The sequence below is a fragment of the Canis aureus genome, chromosome 13 (assembly GCF_053574225.1).
Source record: "Canis aureus isolate CA01 chromosome 13, VMU_Caureus_v.1.0, whole genome shotgun sequence".
Lineage (NCBI taxonomy): Eukaryota > Metazoa > Chordata > Mammalia > Carnivora > Canidae > Canis > Canis aureus.
Window position 1 is genome coordinate 70,352,921 of NC_135623.1, and position 16,886 is coordinate 70,369,806.

The window sequence follows — 16,886 nt, forward strand, 5'->3', positions numbered from 1 at the left end:
TGGAAAAAGTCAGACACAAAAGGTCACATATATTGTATGATTCCTTTCCTGTTAAATATCCAGAGTAGGTCAATCCATATAGACAGAGAACAGATTAGTAAATGGCCAAAGGTTGCGGGAATGAAGGAATGAGACATTGAGAGTTACAATTTAATGGTACAAACTGTCCCCTTGGGTTAATGAAAATGTTTAGTAACTACATAGAGTTAGTTGTTGCACAACATTACGAATGCACCAAATGTTGTTAAATAGTTCTCTGCATCTGCAATGTTTTTTTTTATTTTATTTATGTGTACTTCACCACAATGATAATAGTAAATAGTATTTTTAAAATAGCCCAAAATAATTTGGATCTTATTCACCTCTTAAATTGGGAAGCTAGTGTCGCCAAAAATGCAAACTACATTTCATTAGGAGGAAATAATTGTGAATCTCCTAGAGATCTCCATTCACTTAAATGTTTTCCCTTAATTTTACAATTTTCTACCATTTCTAGAATACAAAGTGATGTGAAACCAAAGCCATTCCATAAGCATTCTTTTTTCCCTTTGCATAAATAAAAGCAATAGGTTATAAAAGGAGTATTACTTTTACATTAAAAGATTTCTAAGAGAAAAGAGTAAGGAATAAAATCAGAGGCAAAGCAAGAACCTCAATATAATATATTTAATATAATTGATATATTTGATATATCAAATATCAATTGATATTTAGCTACCATTGTAACTAAATGTAGCTACCATTTTTATATATTGTGCTTTGTATTTTAAATCTTTTTATCTGCTTTCTTGATTACTTTCTGATTGCCTTAGATGTTTCTCATGCTATTTATTTTCTTCTGTAGTTTGGACATTATACACTCAAATTCTGTTCTCTCAATAGATACTGACAAATTTATATAATTTATATAAATTTATTTAGTTTATAAAAGTCCAAAACTGAGATGCCTGGAGGCTCAGTCACTTAAGCATCCCAGTCTTGGTTTTGGATCAGGTCATGATCTCATGGGTCATGGCATTGAGCCCAGGCTCTGCGCTCAGCATGGAGGCTGCCTGAGTTTCTCTCTCCCTCTTCCTCTGCTCCTTCCCTTCTCCCTCTCTCTCATAAAACAAATAAATAAGTCTATAAAGGAAAAGAAGCCCAAGTTTATCAATGATTTTATCCTCCCCTTGAATATTACCTCAAACAACTCTCATTCCTGAATTTTTTATTATTGTAACATATTTTATCTCTTTATTTAAGGTGTTATTTGAATTTTTAAATTTAGATAATAATTTACCCCCATTTATCATCATATATATATAAATAAAATAAAAATATATATGTAAAAACATACATATATATTCTTTATTGGAGTTCAATTTGCTAACATATAGTATAAAACCCAGTGCTCATCCCATCAAGTGCCCCCCCTCAGTGCCTGTCACCCCGTCACCCCATCTGCCCGTCCACCTCCCCTTCCACTACCCCTTGTTTGTTTCTCAGAGTTAGGAGTCTTTCATGGTTTATCTCCCTCTCTAATTTTTCCCACTCTTTTTCTCTCCTTTCCGTGTTAATCCCTTTCACTATTTTTTATATTCCCCGTATGAGTGAAACCATATAATGATTGTTCTTTATCTTCTCTGATTGACTTACTTCACTCAGCATAATACCTTCCAGTTCCATCCACGTCACAATGCCAGATTTCAGGTTGTACTACAAAGCTGTGGTCACCAAGACAGTGTGGTACTGGCACAAAAACAGACACATAGATCAATGGAACAGGATAGAGAATCCAGAAATGGACCCTCAACTCCATGGTCAACTAATACTCAACAAAGCAGGAAAGACTATCCACTGGAAAAAGGACAGTCCCTTCAATAAATGGTGCTGGGAAAATTGGGCAGCCACGTGCAGAAGAATGAAACTAGACCATTCTCTGACACCAGACACAAAGATACATTCAACATGGATGAAAGATCTAAATGTGAGACAAGAATCCATCAAAATCCTAGAGGAGAACACAGGCAACACCCTTTTTGAACTTGGCCACAGCAACTTCTTGCAAGATGCATCCATGAAGGCAAGGGAAACAAAAGCAAAAATGAACTATTGGGACATAGTCAGGATAAAAAGCTTCTGCACAGCAGAAGAAACAGTCAACATAACTAAAAGACAACCTACAGAATGGGAGAAGAGATTTGCAAGTGACCTATCAGATAAAGGGCTAGTTTCCAAGATCTATAAAGAACTTATTAAACTCAACAGCCAAGAAACAAACAATCCAATCATGAATGGGGCAAAAGACATGAAGAGAAATCTCACAGAGGAAGACCTAGACATGGGCAACAAGCACATGAGGAAATGCTCCGCATCACCTGCCATCAGGGAAATACAAATCAAAACCACAATGAGATCCCACCTCACCCCAGTGAGAATGGGGAAAATTAACAAGGCAGGAAGCCACAGATGTTGGAGAGGATGCGGAGAAAGGGGGACCCTCCTGCACTGTTGGTGGGAATGTGACCTGGTGCAGCCACTCTGGAAAACTGTGTGGAGGCTCCTCAAAGAGTTAAAAATAGACCTGCCCTACGACCCAGCAATTGCACTGTTGGGGATTTACCCCAAAGATACAGATGCAGTGAAACGCCGGGACACCTGCACCCCGATGTTTCTAGCAGCAATGGCCACGATAGCCAAACTGTGGAAGGAGCCTCAGTGTCCATGGACAGATGATGGACAGAGAAGCTGTGGTCTGTGTCTACAGTGGGATATTCCTCAGCTATTAGAAACGATGAATCCCCACCATTTGCTTCCACATGGATGGACCTGGAGGGTATTATGCTGAGTGAAGAAAGTCAATCAGAGAAGGACAATCATCACATCGTCTCACTCATATGGGGAATTTAAGAAATAGTGAAAGGAAATAAAGGGGAAAGAAATGAGTGGGGAAAATCAGTGAGGGACACAGAACATGAAGACTCTTAACTCTGGGAAACGAACTAGGGGTAGTGGAAGGGGAGGTGGGTGAGGGGTGGGGGTGACTGGGTGACGGGCACTGAGGGGGGCCCTTGATGGGATGAGCACTGGGTGTTATGTTCTATGTTGGCAAATCGAACTCCAATAAAAACAAATTAAAAAATATAAAGGGCTTCCTTTACCGATTCTTGAAGGATAGTTTTGCTAGTGAAAATTATCTCCATTTCCTTTGAGTGGACAGTTTTTATTTTCTCTTCATTTCTAAAAAAAAAAAAATATTTTCACTGGATATAGAATTTTTAATTGGTAGATATTTAAAATTTCAGTTCTTGAAAACTGTGCCACTTCTGGCCTTCCTGGTTTCAGATGAGAAACCCAATGTCAATTGAATTTGTATTCTACTATTGGTTATGTGTTGTTTTTCTCTGTCTGCTTCCAAGATTTTTTCTTCATTTTCTGTTTCCAGAAATTTCATTATGATTTTTGCTTTGCATGGAGTCCACTCTATAGGTGTAGTTTTTTTTTTTTTTTCCTAAATTTGGGGAGTTTTCAGCCATTATTTATTTGAGCATATTTTCAACCCCACCCAGTTTTCTCTCCTCTGAGACTCCAATTTATGAACATTAGCTTTTTTTTGTATTGTCTCACTAGTCTCTAAAACTTTCTTTGTTCTTTTTCAGTCTACTTTCTGTTACTCAGATTGCCAAATTCTGTTGATCTACTGAAAGTTTACCAAATCCATCATACGTCATCTCCATATTTTTTTGACTTCTATATCTTTGCTGGGATTTTCTATTTTTTATTTGTCTCAAAAGAATGTGCAATTGTAGGGAGACTGGGTGGTGCAGCTGGTTAAGCAACTGACTCTTGATATTGGCTCACATCTTGATCTCAGGGTCGTGAGATCAGCCCCCCTGTCGGGCTCTTCACTTAGTATGGCATCTGCTTGTGATTCTCTCTCTCTCTCCCTCTGCCCCTCCCACTCATGCTCTCTCTGTCTAAAATAAATAAGTTTTTAATAAAAGAGCATGTGCATTTGCTTGTTGCAATACTTTAATGACAGATACTGTAAAATCCTTATAATTTAATCTCAACATTAACTTTATCTTGGTATAAGTATCAGTTTTGTTTTTTGTTTTTTGTTTTTTTTCTCATTCAGGTTTTGATTTCTCTATTGATAGGATGAATGGCTTTTTACTGTATCCTTTGGACATTTTAGATATTACGCTAGGGGACTCTCAAGCCTATTTAATATGCTTTTTTAGAAAGTGAGGTAAGGTGTAGCATGAGGAATGGGGTGGGTGGCAGTTCAGCTTTCCTCTAGACCTGCTGGCATCACGCTGGCTATAGGAGCCCAAGCTCACATTGCCTCCATGCAGAGAGTGACGTATTGAAGTTCAGCTTTGCTGGCAGGCTCCTGACATCTCCCTGGTGAAAGTGGAATCATGCTTTCACTGCCTTGTTCCTTGCCTCTGAGTGGGGATATGTATGGACCTTCCCTACTAGGCCTTGCCCACAACAGGGAAGGGGAAACAGGGTTCCCTCACACTGCTCTGTTGTTTTAGGATGAGGATGGGAGCTCAGCGGTCACAGGAATGGATGCGGGACAGCGTTGATTAGTCTCTTGTGAAAGGACTCGTCACCAACTCATTCTTTCTTACTAATGCTGTTTGAGGGAAGAGGTTCAGCATCCTCCCTCCTCAATACACACACACCAGGGAAGGGGGTAAAAGTGGGGTTCTAATTAGCTCCACCTCATACCGTCTTGTTTATTCGCATAGATGCTAGGTCAGGGAGTGGCTGGATGGTCCCAATGGCACCTGGAAATGGTGAAGTGAGGTCATGATCAGCCTCTCCTCAGACTACAAGAGACAGTAAGAAAACTCAGTGTCATGTCATTTCTCAAGTCACAAGTTTCCTATTGTTTTTGTGTTATGTCTAGTTACTTTGGTTGCACAAAGGAAGACCAAGGAGGAATGGGACTGCTCTGTCTTTGACTTTTATTAAAAGAAAGGAAGATATGGACATGTTAGGAGAAGTTTAAGCCTATATATATATAGGCTTATATATGTATATATATACATTTTTTTTTACATGAATCAGTAACTGGGCCAAGGGAAAGCTTCACTTCTTCATAAGGTTATGATTTCATCAGTAACTAGTATGTGGCCTTTTTGTCATATATTATTAACCATATATGTATGGGTTTTTTATTTTTCTTTTTTTAAACATGGAACATTTCACAAATTTCCATGTCATCCTTCTATAGAGGCCATGCTAATCATCTCTGTATCATTCCAATTTTAACCTATGCAGTGCCGAAGCAAGCATAGTATGTTATTTCTTATGCCAGCATTTGCACCTATAATTTGTATTTATCAAAATACAAATTTTTAATAAATGGCTCTTATAGAAGACCCTTTATAGACCTAATGCCAACATGATTTTCTCCTCTCATAAGGAAAAGGAATAAATTATGGTGATAATAATGCTTCTCCAGTAAATCTCACAAGGGTCTCTGCACATGTTTCACAGAAAGAAAAATTTCACATTATTACAACAAATGGAGCATAAAAGAGTTCCTGTATAATCTCTCTTTTCATAAGTTGTTCCAAGTTACTTTTTAAAGTTTTTGCTAAAAGTCAAAAAGGAAACAAAGGAAGCTTCCCATTAGACCCACCCCAAAAAGGTTAGATACAACTCCCTTTTAGCAGAATGACAGGTTATAGGAAATAATCCTATTTTACCTCTAAAAATTAGGGAACCAGATTGGCTCAGTCATATGGAAAAAAAATCTTCATGTCTCCATCAGATTTATGAAACCACAATTAAAAGGTAGAAACTAATGTGACGTGACAATCTATTAATATTGTGTATCAGTGTTTTGAGTATAGAGGTCAGTAGAAATCACTTTAATTTCTAAGTATTTTGTGTTCAGCAATTGTTGCAGTGCACAATTTAAAATAATATGAATGGGTTTAGTCTGAAGAAATTGGAGTCTCCTAACATGGCACATGCAGGAATGGGTCAGTTCCAGGTAACAGAGTATTATTCCTTTATCTCCAGACAAAATGAACCACAGATTTATTTCTTTTTTTTAATAAAATAATTTTTATTGGTGTTCAATTTACCAACATACAGAATAACACCCAGTGCTCATCCCGTCAAGTGCCCCCCTCAGTGCCTGTCACCAACTCACCCCCACCCCCGCCCTCCTCCCCTTCTACCACCCCCAGTTCGTTTCCCAGAGTTAGGAGTCTTTATGTCCTGTCTCCCTTTCTGATATTTCCCACACATTTCTTCTCCCTTCCCCTATATTCCCTTTCACTATTATTTATATTCCCCAAATGAATGAGAACATACAATGTTTGTCCTTCTCCAATTGACTTACTTCACTCAGCCACAGGTGTATTTCTAAGCCAATTAATATATGTATAAATAATATCATACAAAAGATTATCTTCAGTAAGACATAGATAGGAGAGAGCAGACCTTTAGCTCTGAGGATAAAATGTTCTGCTCAAGTTTAGAGCCTAAAATAGATTCAAAAACTATAATCTGAGGCTTAGATTATGGAGGGAAAGTTATTAAACATAAATTATTTATTATATATAAAATCCAGATGTGTGCAAATGGATTGAAAGATGTACAGACTTAATACAAAGAGACCAATGATAAATTGATTACACCCATTGTATTTATTTGTGGGTTTTCAGTCATTTATATACAATTAAAATCAAGCCAAATCACCAGCTATATTTTATTTTAAAGCCTCATGGGACTTATGCCAAAACTGTCATTCATATTTTTTTAAAAAGTAAGTCAAGATTACGAGATGGTAAAATATATATCTAAGTCATATAATCACATTTAAGTTAATTAGAGAAAATATATTTCTACTCCAGGATACTGTAATAGCTTTTTCTAGCCTTGATAGACTTTTACAAATTATGACATCGAGGAGGAAAATGCTGAGAATGTCATATTTGTTTACACTTCTCGAAGTAAAATTTTTTCTTCGGTCACACACAAAAATCTTTGGATTTTCTCAATCAGTCCATAAACTAGTTGAAATATAAGCATTATTATTCAACTATCTAAAGAAGCCAAGATTAAAAAATATTAAATGACTTGTCTAAAGGTATTTATAAGAGAACATGACAGGTGTGATCACAATTCTGAATCCAAAGTGTTTGCTCTTTCCACTCCATCATATGTGTATTTCTGACAAAAAGTATGAGGATCATAAAATATGACTTGAAAAATGCCCATAGCAACATTTTAAGTGGTCTGGATAGTCTCTGTTTTTAAACTTCATCAAGTTTTTCAGAAAAGCTTTTACTCAATTGTTCAAATGCTAAGACCACGTTGTCGTCTTCATCTTCACATAGTTCACGCAAGGACACACTGTAAATGGAAACACACACACACACAGAGCACACATTTTAGTGAGAGCCAGTATTTTAAGAAGGACTTTCTACAGGTAGGAAGAATTAAGTAAATACCACTAGATGATGTAATGTCAGAAAAATATGAAGAATACTGATAAATATATTTACCTTTAAAAAAACTTGTATAGAAAATAATAATAATAATAATAATAATAATAATATAACAAAAAAGTTCCCATGCACTTCCTCTTCATATCGATTAGCAAGAAGATTTTCAGGGCCACCAAATCCCATCTAACCTTCTCCCATCTCCCTTCAATAGCAGCAACACAAAGTCCCTTCCTTTTCTCCACACATTTCTTTGGAGTCTATTTTGTATGTTTTTGGCTACCGTGTCCAGTATATACTGAAATCCACAAGTAACTACTTCTTTGAAAATCAAAATATTCCTTCCTTTACCTAGATATGTGAGAAAAAAATTTAAAACAGAATGTAATAAACAGAATAGTGTCTTTTATTTGTGTTCTAGGGACACCTGGGTGGCTCAGGGGTTGAGCATCTGCCTTCTGCTCAGGGCATAGTCCCAGGGTCCTGGGATCGAGTCCCGCATCAGTGTCCTCATTGTATTTTGAATAAATACAAAATCTTTAGAAAAATTTATTTGTGTTCTAATTCACAGAAATCTAGGACCATGTTAGTTTACATGGTAACAGAGAATTAAGGTGGCAGATGGAATTGAAGTTGCTGATCAGCTGACTTTGTGATAGAAAAATTATCCTGAAAAAAAAAAAAGAAAAATTATCCTGGATTATCTGGGTGGGGGCAATATAGTCAAAGATTCTTGTGAGAGGGTTGGCAGGAGAGAGTTCATCAGAGTGATGCAATGTAAGACTTCCCTCACCATTGCTGGCCTTGAAGATGGAAGGGAACCATGATCAAAATAGTGCCAGCAGCCTCTAGAAGCTGTGGAAGACAATAAAGGAGATTCTCCTAAAGTCTCCAGAAAGAAATGAGCTTTGCCAACATCTTTACCGTAACCCAGTTAGACCCATTTCAGATTTCAGGCTTCCAGGACTGCAAGAAAATAAATCTCTGCTGATTTAAACCATGAAGTTTGTGGTAGTTTGTTATGGCAGCAACAAGAAATGAATATGCAGGTGAAAAGAAAGGAAAGGAAATCCAAGAATGAACAGTGCAGCTGAGCTGATAAAGTACTGACCACAATCAGGATCTGACATTTCATCAGCCTTTTGCAATTCCTTATCTACCTTGGTTCCACTAGAGTTCCAAAATTTTTCCTAGTGTCTTCACTGACCTACTGCAGAGAATGACCAGATCTGTATCTATAACACTGAATTTCTTCCTAGTCATAGACCTATAATTATGACACTGACCATTTCCCCTCGAATTAATTCCCACAGGTATTACATGACATGTATAAATTCTAAGTCATTGTTTCTGGTTCTTGGTCCTCCTCAAGCTTCATCCTCACTTCTGTTTCTTACGTATCCATAACTAAAATAGAAACCTCATTATCATTACCAGCTACATGAACTTTGACAATTTCTCTGAATTCTATCTCATAAATATTTCTCCAACCAACCATTCTTTTCTATCATTACTCAATTTCCTTAATTCAGATCCACACTCATTCTGACCTGCTTGGGTCTCATAGCCTTTGAGTCTCTGCCACGTATATAAACCAACCATATGCCATGGACCCATAGCATATTCATGCCTATGTACTACCTATACATTATTCAGCATATTAAGTCCAAACTCCATGATATGAGAATTAAGACCCTTTCCAATGCCTGTCCAAATTGCCTTTAAAGTTGCTTTAAACAACTCAGTGTCTTTCCCCACCCCTGTGACAAGTCCCACATTCCCCATGCCAGTAGAATGAGATTGAAGCCTACGCCTGACATATCAGACCACCCTTTCTCATTTCTCTACATTGAAAACACTATTTCCTCCGCCCCATCCCTTAAGATCCTTTAAGGCTTAGTGAAAAAATTACTTCATTTGAAAATCCTTCTCTGAATCCAAGGTTGCCCCCATTATCTGTCATCCTACCCCTTATTGCCTTTGAAATAGTTTACAAGTCAGTTTCCGCACACTACACTGTAAGATTATGTTTAAAGCAGGGATAGATTTGTTGATTCTGTACATCTCAAATCCTTAGATGTATGTCTCAGACTAATAGTATTTCAATACATTTTAGATAAATGAATGAATGATATTCCTAGGACCAGATTTTGAGATTAAACCAAAGTCTGTGGAGTTTCTTAGGGTACTCTTGAATAACTATGAGCCACTCAAGAAATACACTACCTAGAGATGCTCAAGATAGTGAGCATTTCCCTCTGCTCTAGCATCCCCATAGTTTCATTCTCTGTATGAAACCTCCAAACAGGTCTGATTAATCTCATATCAAAAAATTAAAAAACAATGACCTGAATACCAAGAGCTTCATGAAGAGATTCATGGTAAATTACATATGTGCATGTATGTGAAGATATATAATTTTAAAGTAAGTGTAGAAAAGGGAAAAACATAAAGTATTAAAGTATGTGTAGACTACAGGCTTTAGAAAGATGTATATTTAACCAGGCAATACTAGAAGGGCCTAATAATGGACCTTCTAAAAAGTCTTAGATGGAAGTATCCATATAAAGTTTAGAGTTGTCTGGGTCCCCACTGAGTCCCACATTCCCCATGCCAGTAGAATGGCAGGATAAAAAACAGGAAGCCAAATGGGAGACCAGACTGATAAAGGCTGGAAAAAACACTGTATAAAGCAAGAGAGTCTGGAATATGTAAGTTGATATAAACCAGAGACCTGGTGGAGCCCTAAGGGGCCTTCTGACGTATCATGTATCTCACCGACACTGGTTGTGAAAACTGAGAATACTGGGATCTAGGAATTCTTGAGGCTTTGGAACATTATCCTGCTGTTCGCAGTGCCTGAGGCTGGGGCTCTGATTTGAATGAAACCTTCTGTCAAATGGGATTTGGAATTAATCCTATTATAAACCAGTGCAACAGGGTGTTGAAGAGAAGCTCTGCAAAATGTTTGGGCAGTTGAAATTTGTCAATCTAACAAGCTCAGTGGCACTTTTAAGTATGAGGTCAATGTTTTTCAAATTACGGTTAAATTTTTGGAAAATCTGAAATCAATATTTAAAATATATAACATACATACCTGATAGATTTAATGGTAAGTGCAAAATCTTTCAACAAGTCATATGCAGCTCCTTCATGTAGCCTAAATAAAATATAATTTTGAAAATCAATAGTATGAAAACATTAAAGAACTTAATTCATACTGAAATGCTGGATTTGTTGATAATAAATTACTTTTGTCCATCAAGACATATTTACTAGAAATATTTTGCCACAAGTCCTAGATGATGATTCAATCAACAGGAATAATGATTATAAATTCAAAAGTCATACGTATCACAACCACACATAATCAATACACACAGGAGACTGATCATCTCAGGAGAAAATCAAAATAGGAAAATTGTAAGCTCAGGAGAGTGAATGGGAGCTGGAGAATCAAATGGAAAAAAAATCAAATGAATTATTTACTAATGTCACAATTTTATTTACAATAATGAATCATATTTGAAAAATGATCAGAATCCCATCCAAGAGGGAAGATGGTAGTGGAGTAGAAAGACCCTAGGCTTGACTCATCCCATGAACACAACTACATAATGATAAAAACATCATAATATCCCAGAAAGCAACCTGAAGACTGACAGAAAAAACTCCACAAATCAAGGCAGACAAGAAACCACATTGAAGGTATGAAGAGCAGAGACGTTGTTTGGGAGCGAACTGGATAATGGCCACTGCAGTGAGTAAGAGCCATGAAAGTGGAGCAGGCAAGACACAGACTAGCACACAGCGGAGTATACAGGGAAGATGATTTCCCATAGCAACTGGCTTGGAAAATGAGAGGGGTCAAATTTCATGAGTTCTTGCAACCAGTGAAGCTTAAAGCTTGGAATTTTAAAGGTCAGTGAGCTTGGCTCGGATACGGCCCAGGGTCATTAGAGCTACTTTTAGAGAGAAGGCAGGGCCAACAACCCATAGATATATAGCATGGAAACAGCAATTTGAAGAGTGCCTGTGGCACACAGTGGGGAGGTTATTTGCTCTTCTCAGAGCATGTCCCAGAGAGACAGTGCTCACAAGAGACCCCTCTGTGAACAAAGAAACTGGTCAGCACCACTTCCCTCCCCCGCCCCTCAGCATAAGCACAGGGCTACTTGCAGGAACCAGTACCCTGCCAGCACTCAGTACCTAACTTGTTTATGACAAACTCTGCACGTGCCATGCTCTGATGGAACCACCCTTCTGAGTCATACTTGCCTTAGTCCCAGCACTCTGGACCCTTTCTCCAGGAAGACCATCTCAAACCCCTTCCTACACTGCATCTCCCAACACAGGAGTTTTTCTGTATGAAGCTCAAAAACAGGAGAAGTAGCTGACTTTCCTAACACACAGTAGCTGATGCAAACTTATACAAAATGAGAAGACAGAGGAATGTGTCCCAAATGAAAGAACAGGATAAGGCCATGGCCAGAGATCTAAGTGAAACAGAGACTTTAAAGGAATGATCATAAAGATACACGCTGGACTTAAGAGTGGAAGACATGAGTGAGAACCTTAACACAGAGATAAGGAATAACACAGCAGAAATAAAGGGCTTGATAAATGAAATGACAAACATGCTTGATGGAATGAACAGCAGGATGGAGGAAGTAGAGGAATAAAGTAATGACCTAGACAACACAGTAATAAAAAGTAACCAAGCTGAACAAAAGAGAAAAAAAAAATTATGCAAAATAAGAACACACTTAGGAACTCAGTGACTCTATCAAATGTAATGACATTCACATTATAGGAGTGCCTGGGTGGCTCAGTCAGTTAAGTGTCTGCCTTTGGCTCAGGTCATGACCTCAGGGTCCTGGAATCAAGCCCCATGTCCAGCTCCCCCACTCAGTGGAGAGTCTGCTTCTCCCTCTCCCTCTCTCCTCCCCATTTATGTCCTTTCTCACTCTTTTTCTCTCTATCTTCAAATAAATAAAATCTTTAAAAATTTTTTCACATTATAAAAGTCCCAGAAGAAGAGAAAGAAAAGGGGACATAAATTTATTTGAAGAAATGATAGCTGAAAACTTCCCTAATCAGGAGGAGGAAAAACATATCCAGATCCAGGAGGCATAGAGAATTCCCAACAAAGTCAACAAAAGTATATCCACACTAAGACATAACTAAAACACCAAAATACAGTGATTAAAAAATAAATAAAAGCAGCAAGGCAAAATAAGGCAGTTATATACAGGGGAAACTCCATAAGGCTATCAGGGTTATTTTGGTTTTTTGTTTGTTTGTTTGTTTGTTTGTTTTGCAGCAGAAATTCTCCAAGCAAGAAGAAAGTGGCATGATATATTCAAAATGCTGAATGGGGAAAAAAAAACTTGCAGCCAAGAACACCGTATCTAGCAAGTCTATCATTCAGAATAGAAAAAGAGATAAAGTTTCTCAGACAAACAAAAATTAAAGCACTTCATGACCACTACACCAGTCCTTCAAGAAATATCTTTGAGGGGAAATGAAAAACCAAAAGTGACAGTATGAATGTACAAAACACAAAAGCAAAAGAAACGAATCTTTTTGTAAAATACCAGCCAAGGAACTCACAAAATAAAAGTATGTAAAATAAGACACCACATATCTAAAACATGGAGAGGAGGGGAGTAAAGAATAGGCTCACACCTAAATGACCATCAACTTAATATAGACTGCTATATGCAGAAGATGTAACCTAATGGTAACCAAAAATCAAAAACCACTAATAAATACGCAAAGAATAAAGAGAAAGAAATCCAAATATATCACTAAAGAAAATCAGCAAACTATGAAAAAGAGAAAGACAAGAAAGGATCAAAGAAAATCTTCAGAAACAACCACAAAACAAGTAATAAAATAGCAATAAATGCATACCCACCAATAATTACATCATATGTAAATGGACTAAACACTTGAATCAAAAAACACAAGGTGACAGAATGAATAAAAAAATAAATAAAATAAAAGACTCAACTATATGCTGCCTAGAAGAACATTTTAGCCCTGAAGACACCCACAGATTGAAAGTGAGGGGATGGAGAAACATTTATCATGCAAATGGATGTCAAAATGGAGGTCAGAAAGCCAGACTAGCAGTACTTACATTGGACAAACTAGACTTTAAAGCAAAGACTGTAACAAGAAACAAAGAAGGATGCTATATAACCATAAAGAGGACAATCCAACAAGAAGATATAACAATTGTAAATATTTACACACCCAACATGGGAGCACCTAAATACATAAAGTAGTTAATAACAAACATAAAGGAAACTAATTGATAATAACACAATAATAGTAGGGGACTTTAACATCCCACCTACATCACTGGACAGATGATCTAAACAGAAAACAACAAGGAAACAATGGTTTTAAATTACACACTGGACCAGATGAACTTAACAGATACATTCAGAACATTTCACCTTAAAACAGCAGAATACACATTCTTTTCCAGTTCACATGGAATATTCTTCAGAACAGATCACATAATAGGCCACAAAACAACCCTCAACAAATTCAAAAAGATCCAAATCATACCATACATCTTTTGTGGCCACAACCCTAAGAAACTAAGAATTCAATCATAAGAAAAATCTGGAAGAACCACAAATATATAGAGGTTAAATAACATGCTACAACACAATGAACAGGTCAACCAGGAAATCAAGCAATAAATTTAAAAAAAATTGAAACAAATGTAAATGAAAACATAATGGTCCAAAACCTTTGGGATGCAGCAAAAATGATTCTAAGAGGGAAGTTTATAGCAATACAGGTCCACCTCAATAAGTAAGAAAACAAACTCTCAAATAAAAAAAAACCTAACATTATACCCAAAAGAGAACAAGAACAATAACCAAAATTGTTCTTTAGCAAAAGAACAATAAGCAAAACCTAAAACCAACAGAAAGAAGGAAATAATGAAGATTAGAGCAGAAATAAATGATATAAAAACTAAAAGACAATAGAACAGATCAATGTAACCAGAAGCTGGCTCTTTGAAAAAATATCATTAAAATTGATAAACCTTTAATTACAAATGAGAGGGGAGACATAACTACCAACACAACCAAAATACAATTATAAGAGAATATTATGTAAAACGATATGCCAACAAATTAGACAACCTGAAAAAAATAACTAACTTCTAAATTCCTAAAAGTATAAAATGTACCAAAACTAAAACAGGAAGAAATAGAAAATTTGAATAGACTGCATATCAGTAAAGAAATCAAATTAGTAATAAAAAAAATGCCAACAAACAAAAGTCCAAGACCAGATAGCTTCACAGGCAAACTGTACCAAGCATTTAAAGAGTTAATACCTAGTCTCAAAATATTCCAAAACATAAAAAGGGTTAAGAAAACCTCCAAATTCATTCTCTGAGGCCAGCATTGCCCTGATACCAAAACCAAATAAAGATACCATAAAAAAGAGAATGATAGACCAATATCTCTGATGAACATAGATGCAAATATCTTCAATAAAATACTAACAAACCAAATCCAACAATATACTTAAAAAATGATAATTTACCATGATCAAGTGGGATTTGTTCCTGGGTTACAAGAGCGGTTTGATATCCACAAAGCAACCAACATCACATAAATAAAAGAAAGGATAAGAACCATTTGATCATCTCAATAGATGCAGAAAAAGCATGTGACAAAGTACAACATCCATTCATGATAAAAACCCTCAACAAAGAAGGTTTAGAGGGAACATACCTCAACATAAAAAGGCTGTACATGAGAAACCCACAGCTAAAATCATCCTCAGTGAGGACAAACTGAGAGCTTTCCCTCTAAGGTCAGGAACAAGACCAAGCTGTCCATCCTCACCACCTTCTTCCACATAGTCCTGGAAGTCCTAACCACAGCAATCAGACAGCAAAAACAAGTAAAAGGCATCTAAATTGGTAAGGAAGAGGTAAAAACTTTTACTATTTGCAGATGATATGATACTATATATAGAAAACTGGAAAGACTCCACTAAAAATCTGCTAGAACTAATAAATGAATTCAGTAAAGTCACAGGATACAAAATCAATGCACAGAAACCTGTTGCATTTCTATCCACCGATAATGAAGCAGCAGAAAAAGAAATTAAGGAATCAATACCATTTACAATCGCACCAAAAACAAGATATCTAGGAATAAACCTAACCAGAGAGCTGAAAGACCTGTACTCTGAAAACTATAAAATGCTGATGAAAAATGACACAAAGAAATGGAAAGACATTCCACGCTCATGGATTGGTAGAAAACATATTATTAAAATGTCTATATCACTCAAAGCAATCTACAGATTTAATGCAATCCCTATCAAAATACCACCAGCATGTTTCACAGAGCTGGAACAAACGATCCTAAAATTTGTGTGGAGCCACGTGGGACTCTGAATACAGCAAAGCAACCTTGAAATAGAAAAGCAAAGCTGAAGGGATCCCAATTACAAACTTTAAGTTACATTATAAAGCTGTAATGATGAAGACAGTGTTACTGGCATAAAGTAGACATATAGATCAATAGAAAAGATACAAAACCCAGCAGTAAACCCAAAATTATATGATCAATCGATCTTCTACAAAGCAAGAAAGAATATCCAATGGAAAAAAGGTAGTCTCTTCAACAAATGGTGTTGGAACAACTGGACACCATATATTCAGAAGAATGGAACTGGAAGGGGCACCTGGGGGGCTCAGTCAGTGAGGTGTTTGCCTTCAGCCCTGGTCATGATCCAGGGATCCCAGGATCGAGCCCTACATGGGCTCCCTGCTCACCGGAGAGTCTTCTTCTCCCTCTCCCTCAGACCCTCGGCCTGTTCCTTCTCTCTCTCTCCCTTTCTCAAATAAATAAAATCTTAAAAAAAAAATGAAACTGTAAAATTTCATTATACCATATACAAAAGTAAATTAGAAATGGATTAAAGACCTAAATGTGAAACCTGAAACCATAACAATTCTAGAAGAGAACACAGACAATAACTTCCCTGACCCTGGATGGAACAACTTTTTTCTAGATTAGTCTCCTGAGGCAAGGGAAATGAAAGCAAACATAAACTATTAGGACTACAAAATAAATAGCTTGAGGGGCACCTGGCTGGCTCATTTGGTAAAATGTAGGATTCTTAATCTCAGGTTCATGAGTTCAAGCCTCATGTTGGGCATGGAGCCGACTCAAAAAAAGAAATTAAAAAAAAAAAAAAAAGTAGCTTCTGCAATGAAGGAAACAATTAACAAAATGAAAAGACAAGCCCAGGGGATGGTAGAAGATATTTGCAAATGACATATCTGATAAAGGCTCACAACCACAATATATAAAGTATTTATAAAACTCAATACCCAAAAAAACAGTCCATTAAAAAATGGCAGAAGGTCTGAAA

At 36.7% G+C, this 16,886-nt stretch overlaps 1 protein-coding gene and 1 non-coding gene across 5 annotated transcripts in view; both read right to left on the reverse strand.

Annotated features, from left to right (window-relative positions):
• Positions 1-5,182: 5,182 nt before the first annotated feature.
• LOC144282775 (U6 spliceosomal RNA) lies at positions 5,183-5,287 on the reverse strand. Its single transcript, XR_013351218.1, has one exon. It is a non-coding gene; the product is annotated as a U6 spliceosomal RNA (small nuclear RNA).
• Positions 5,288-6,633: 1,346 nt separating this feature from the next.
• DDX60 (DExD/H-box helicase 60) overlaps positions 6,634-16,886 on the reverse strand; it is a 92,746-nt gene continuing 82,493 nt past the window's right edge. For all 4 annotated transcript variants that reach the window (XM_077846583.1, XM_077846581.1, XM_077846580.1 and 1 more), the window contains 2 exons: positions 10,555-10,617; positions 6,634-7,365 (listed from right to left, as the gene is read on the reverse strand). In XM_077846583.1, the coding sequence (XP_077702709.1) occupies positions 7,266-7,365; positions 10,555-10,617 (163 nt within the window). In that variant the 3' untranslated portion in view covers positions 6,634-7,265. The remainder of the gene's footprint in view (positions 7,366-10,554; positions 10,618-16,886) is intronic.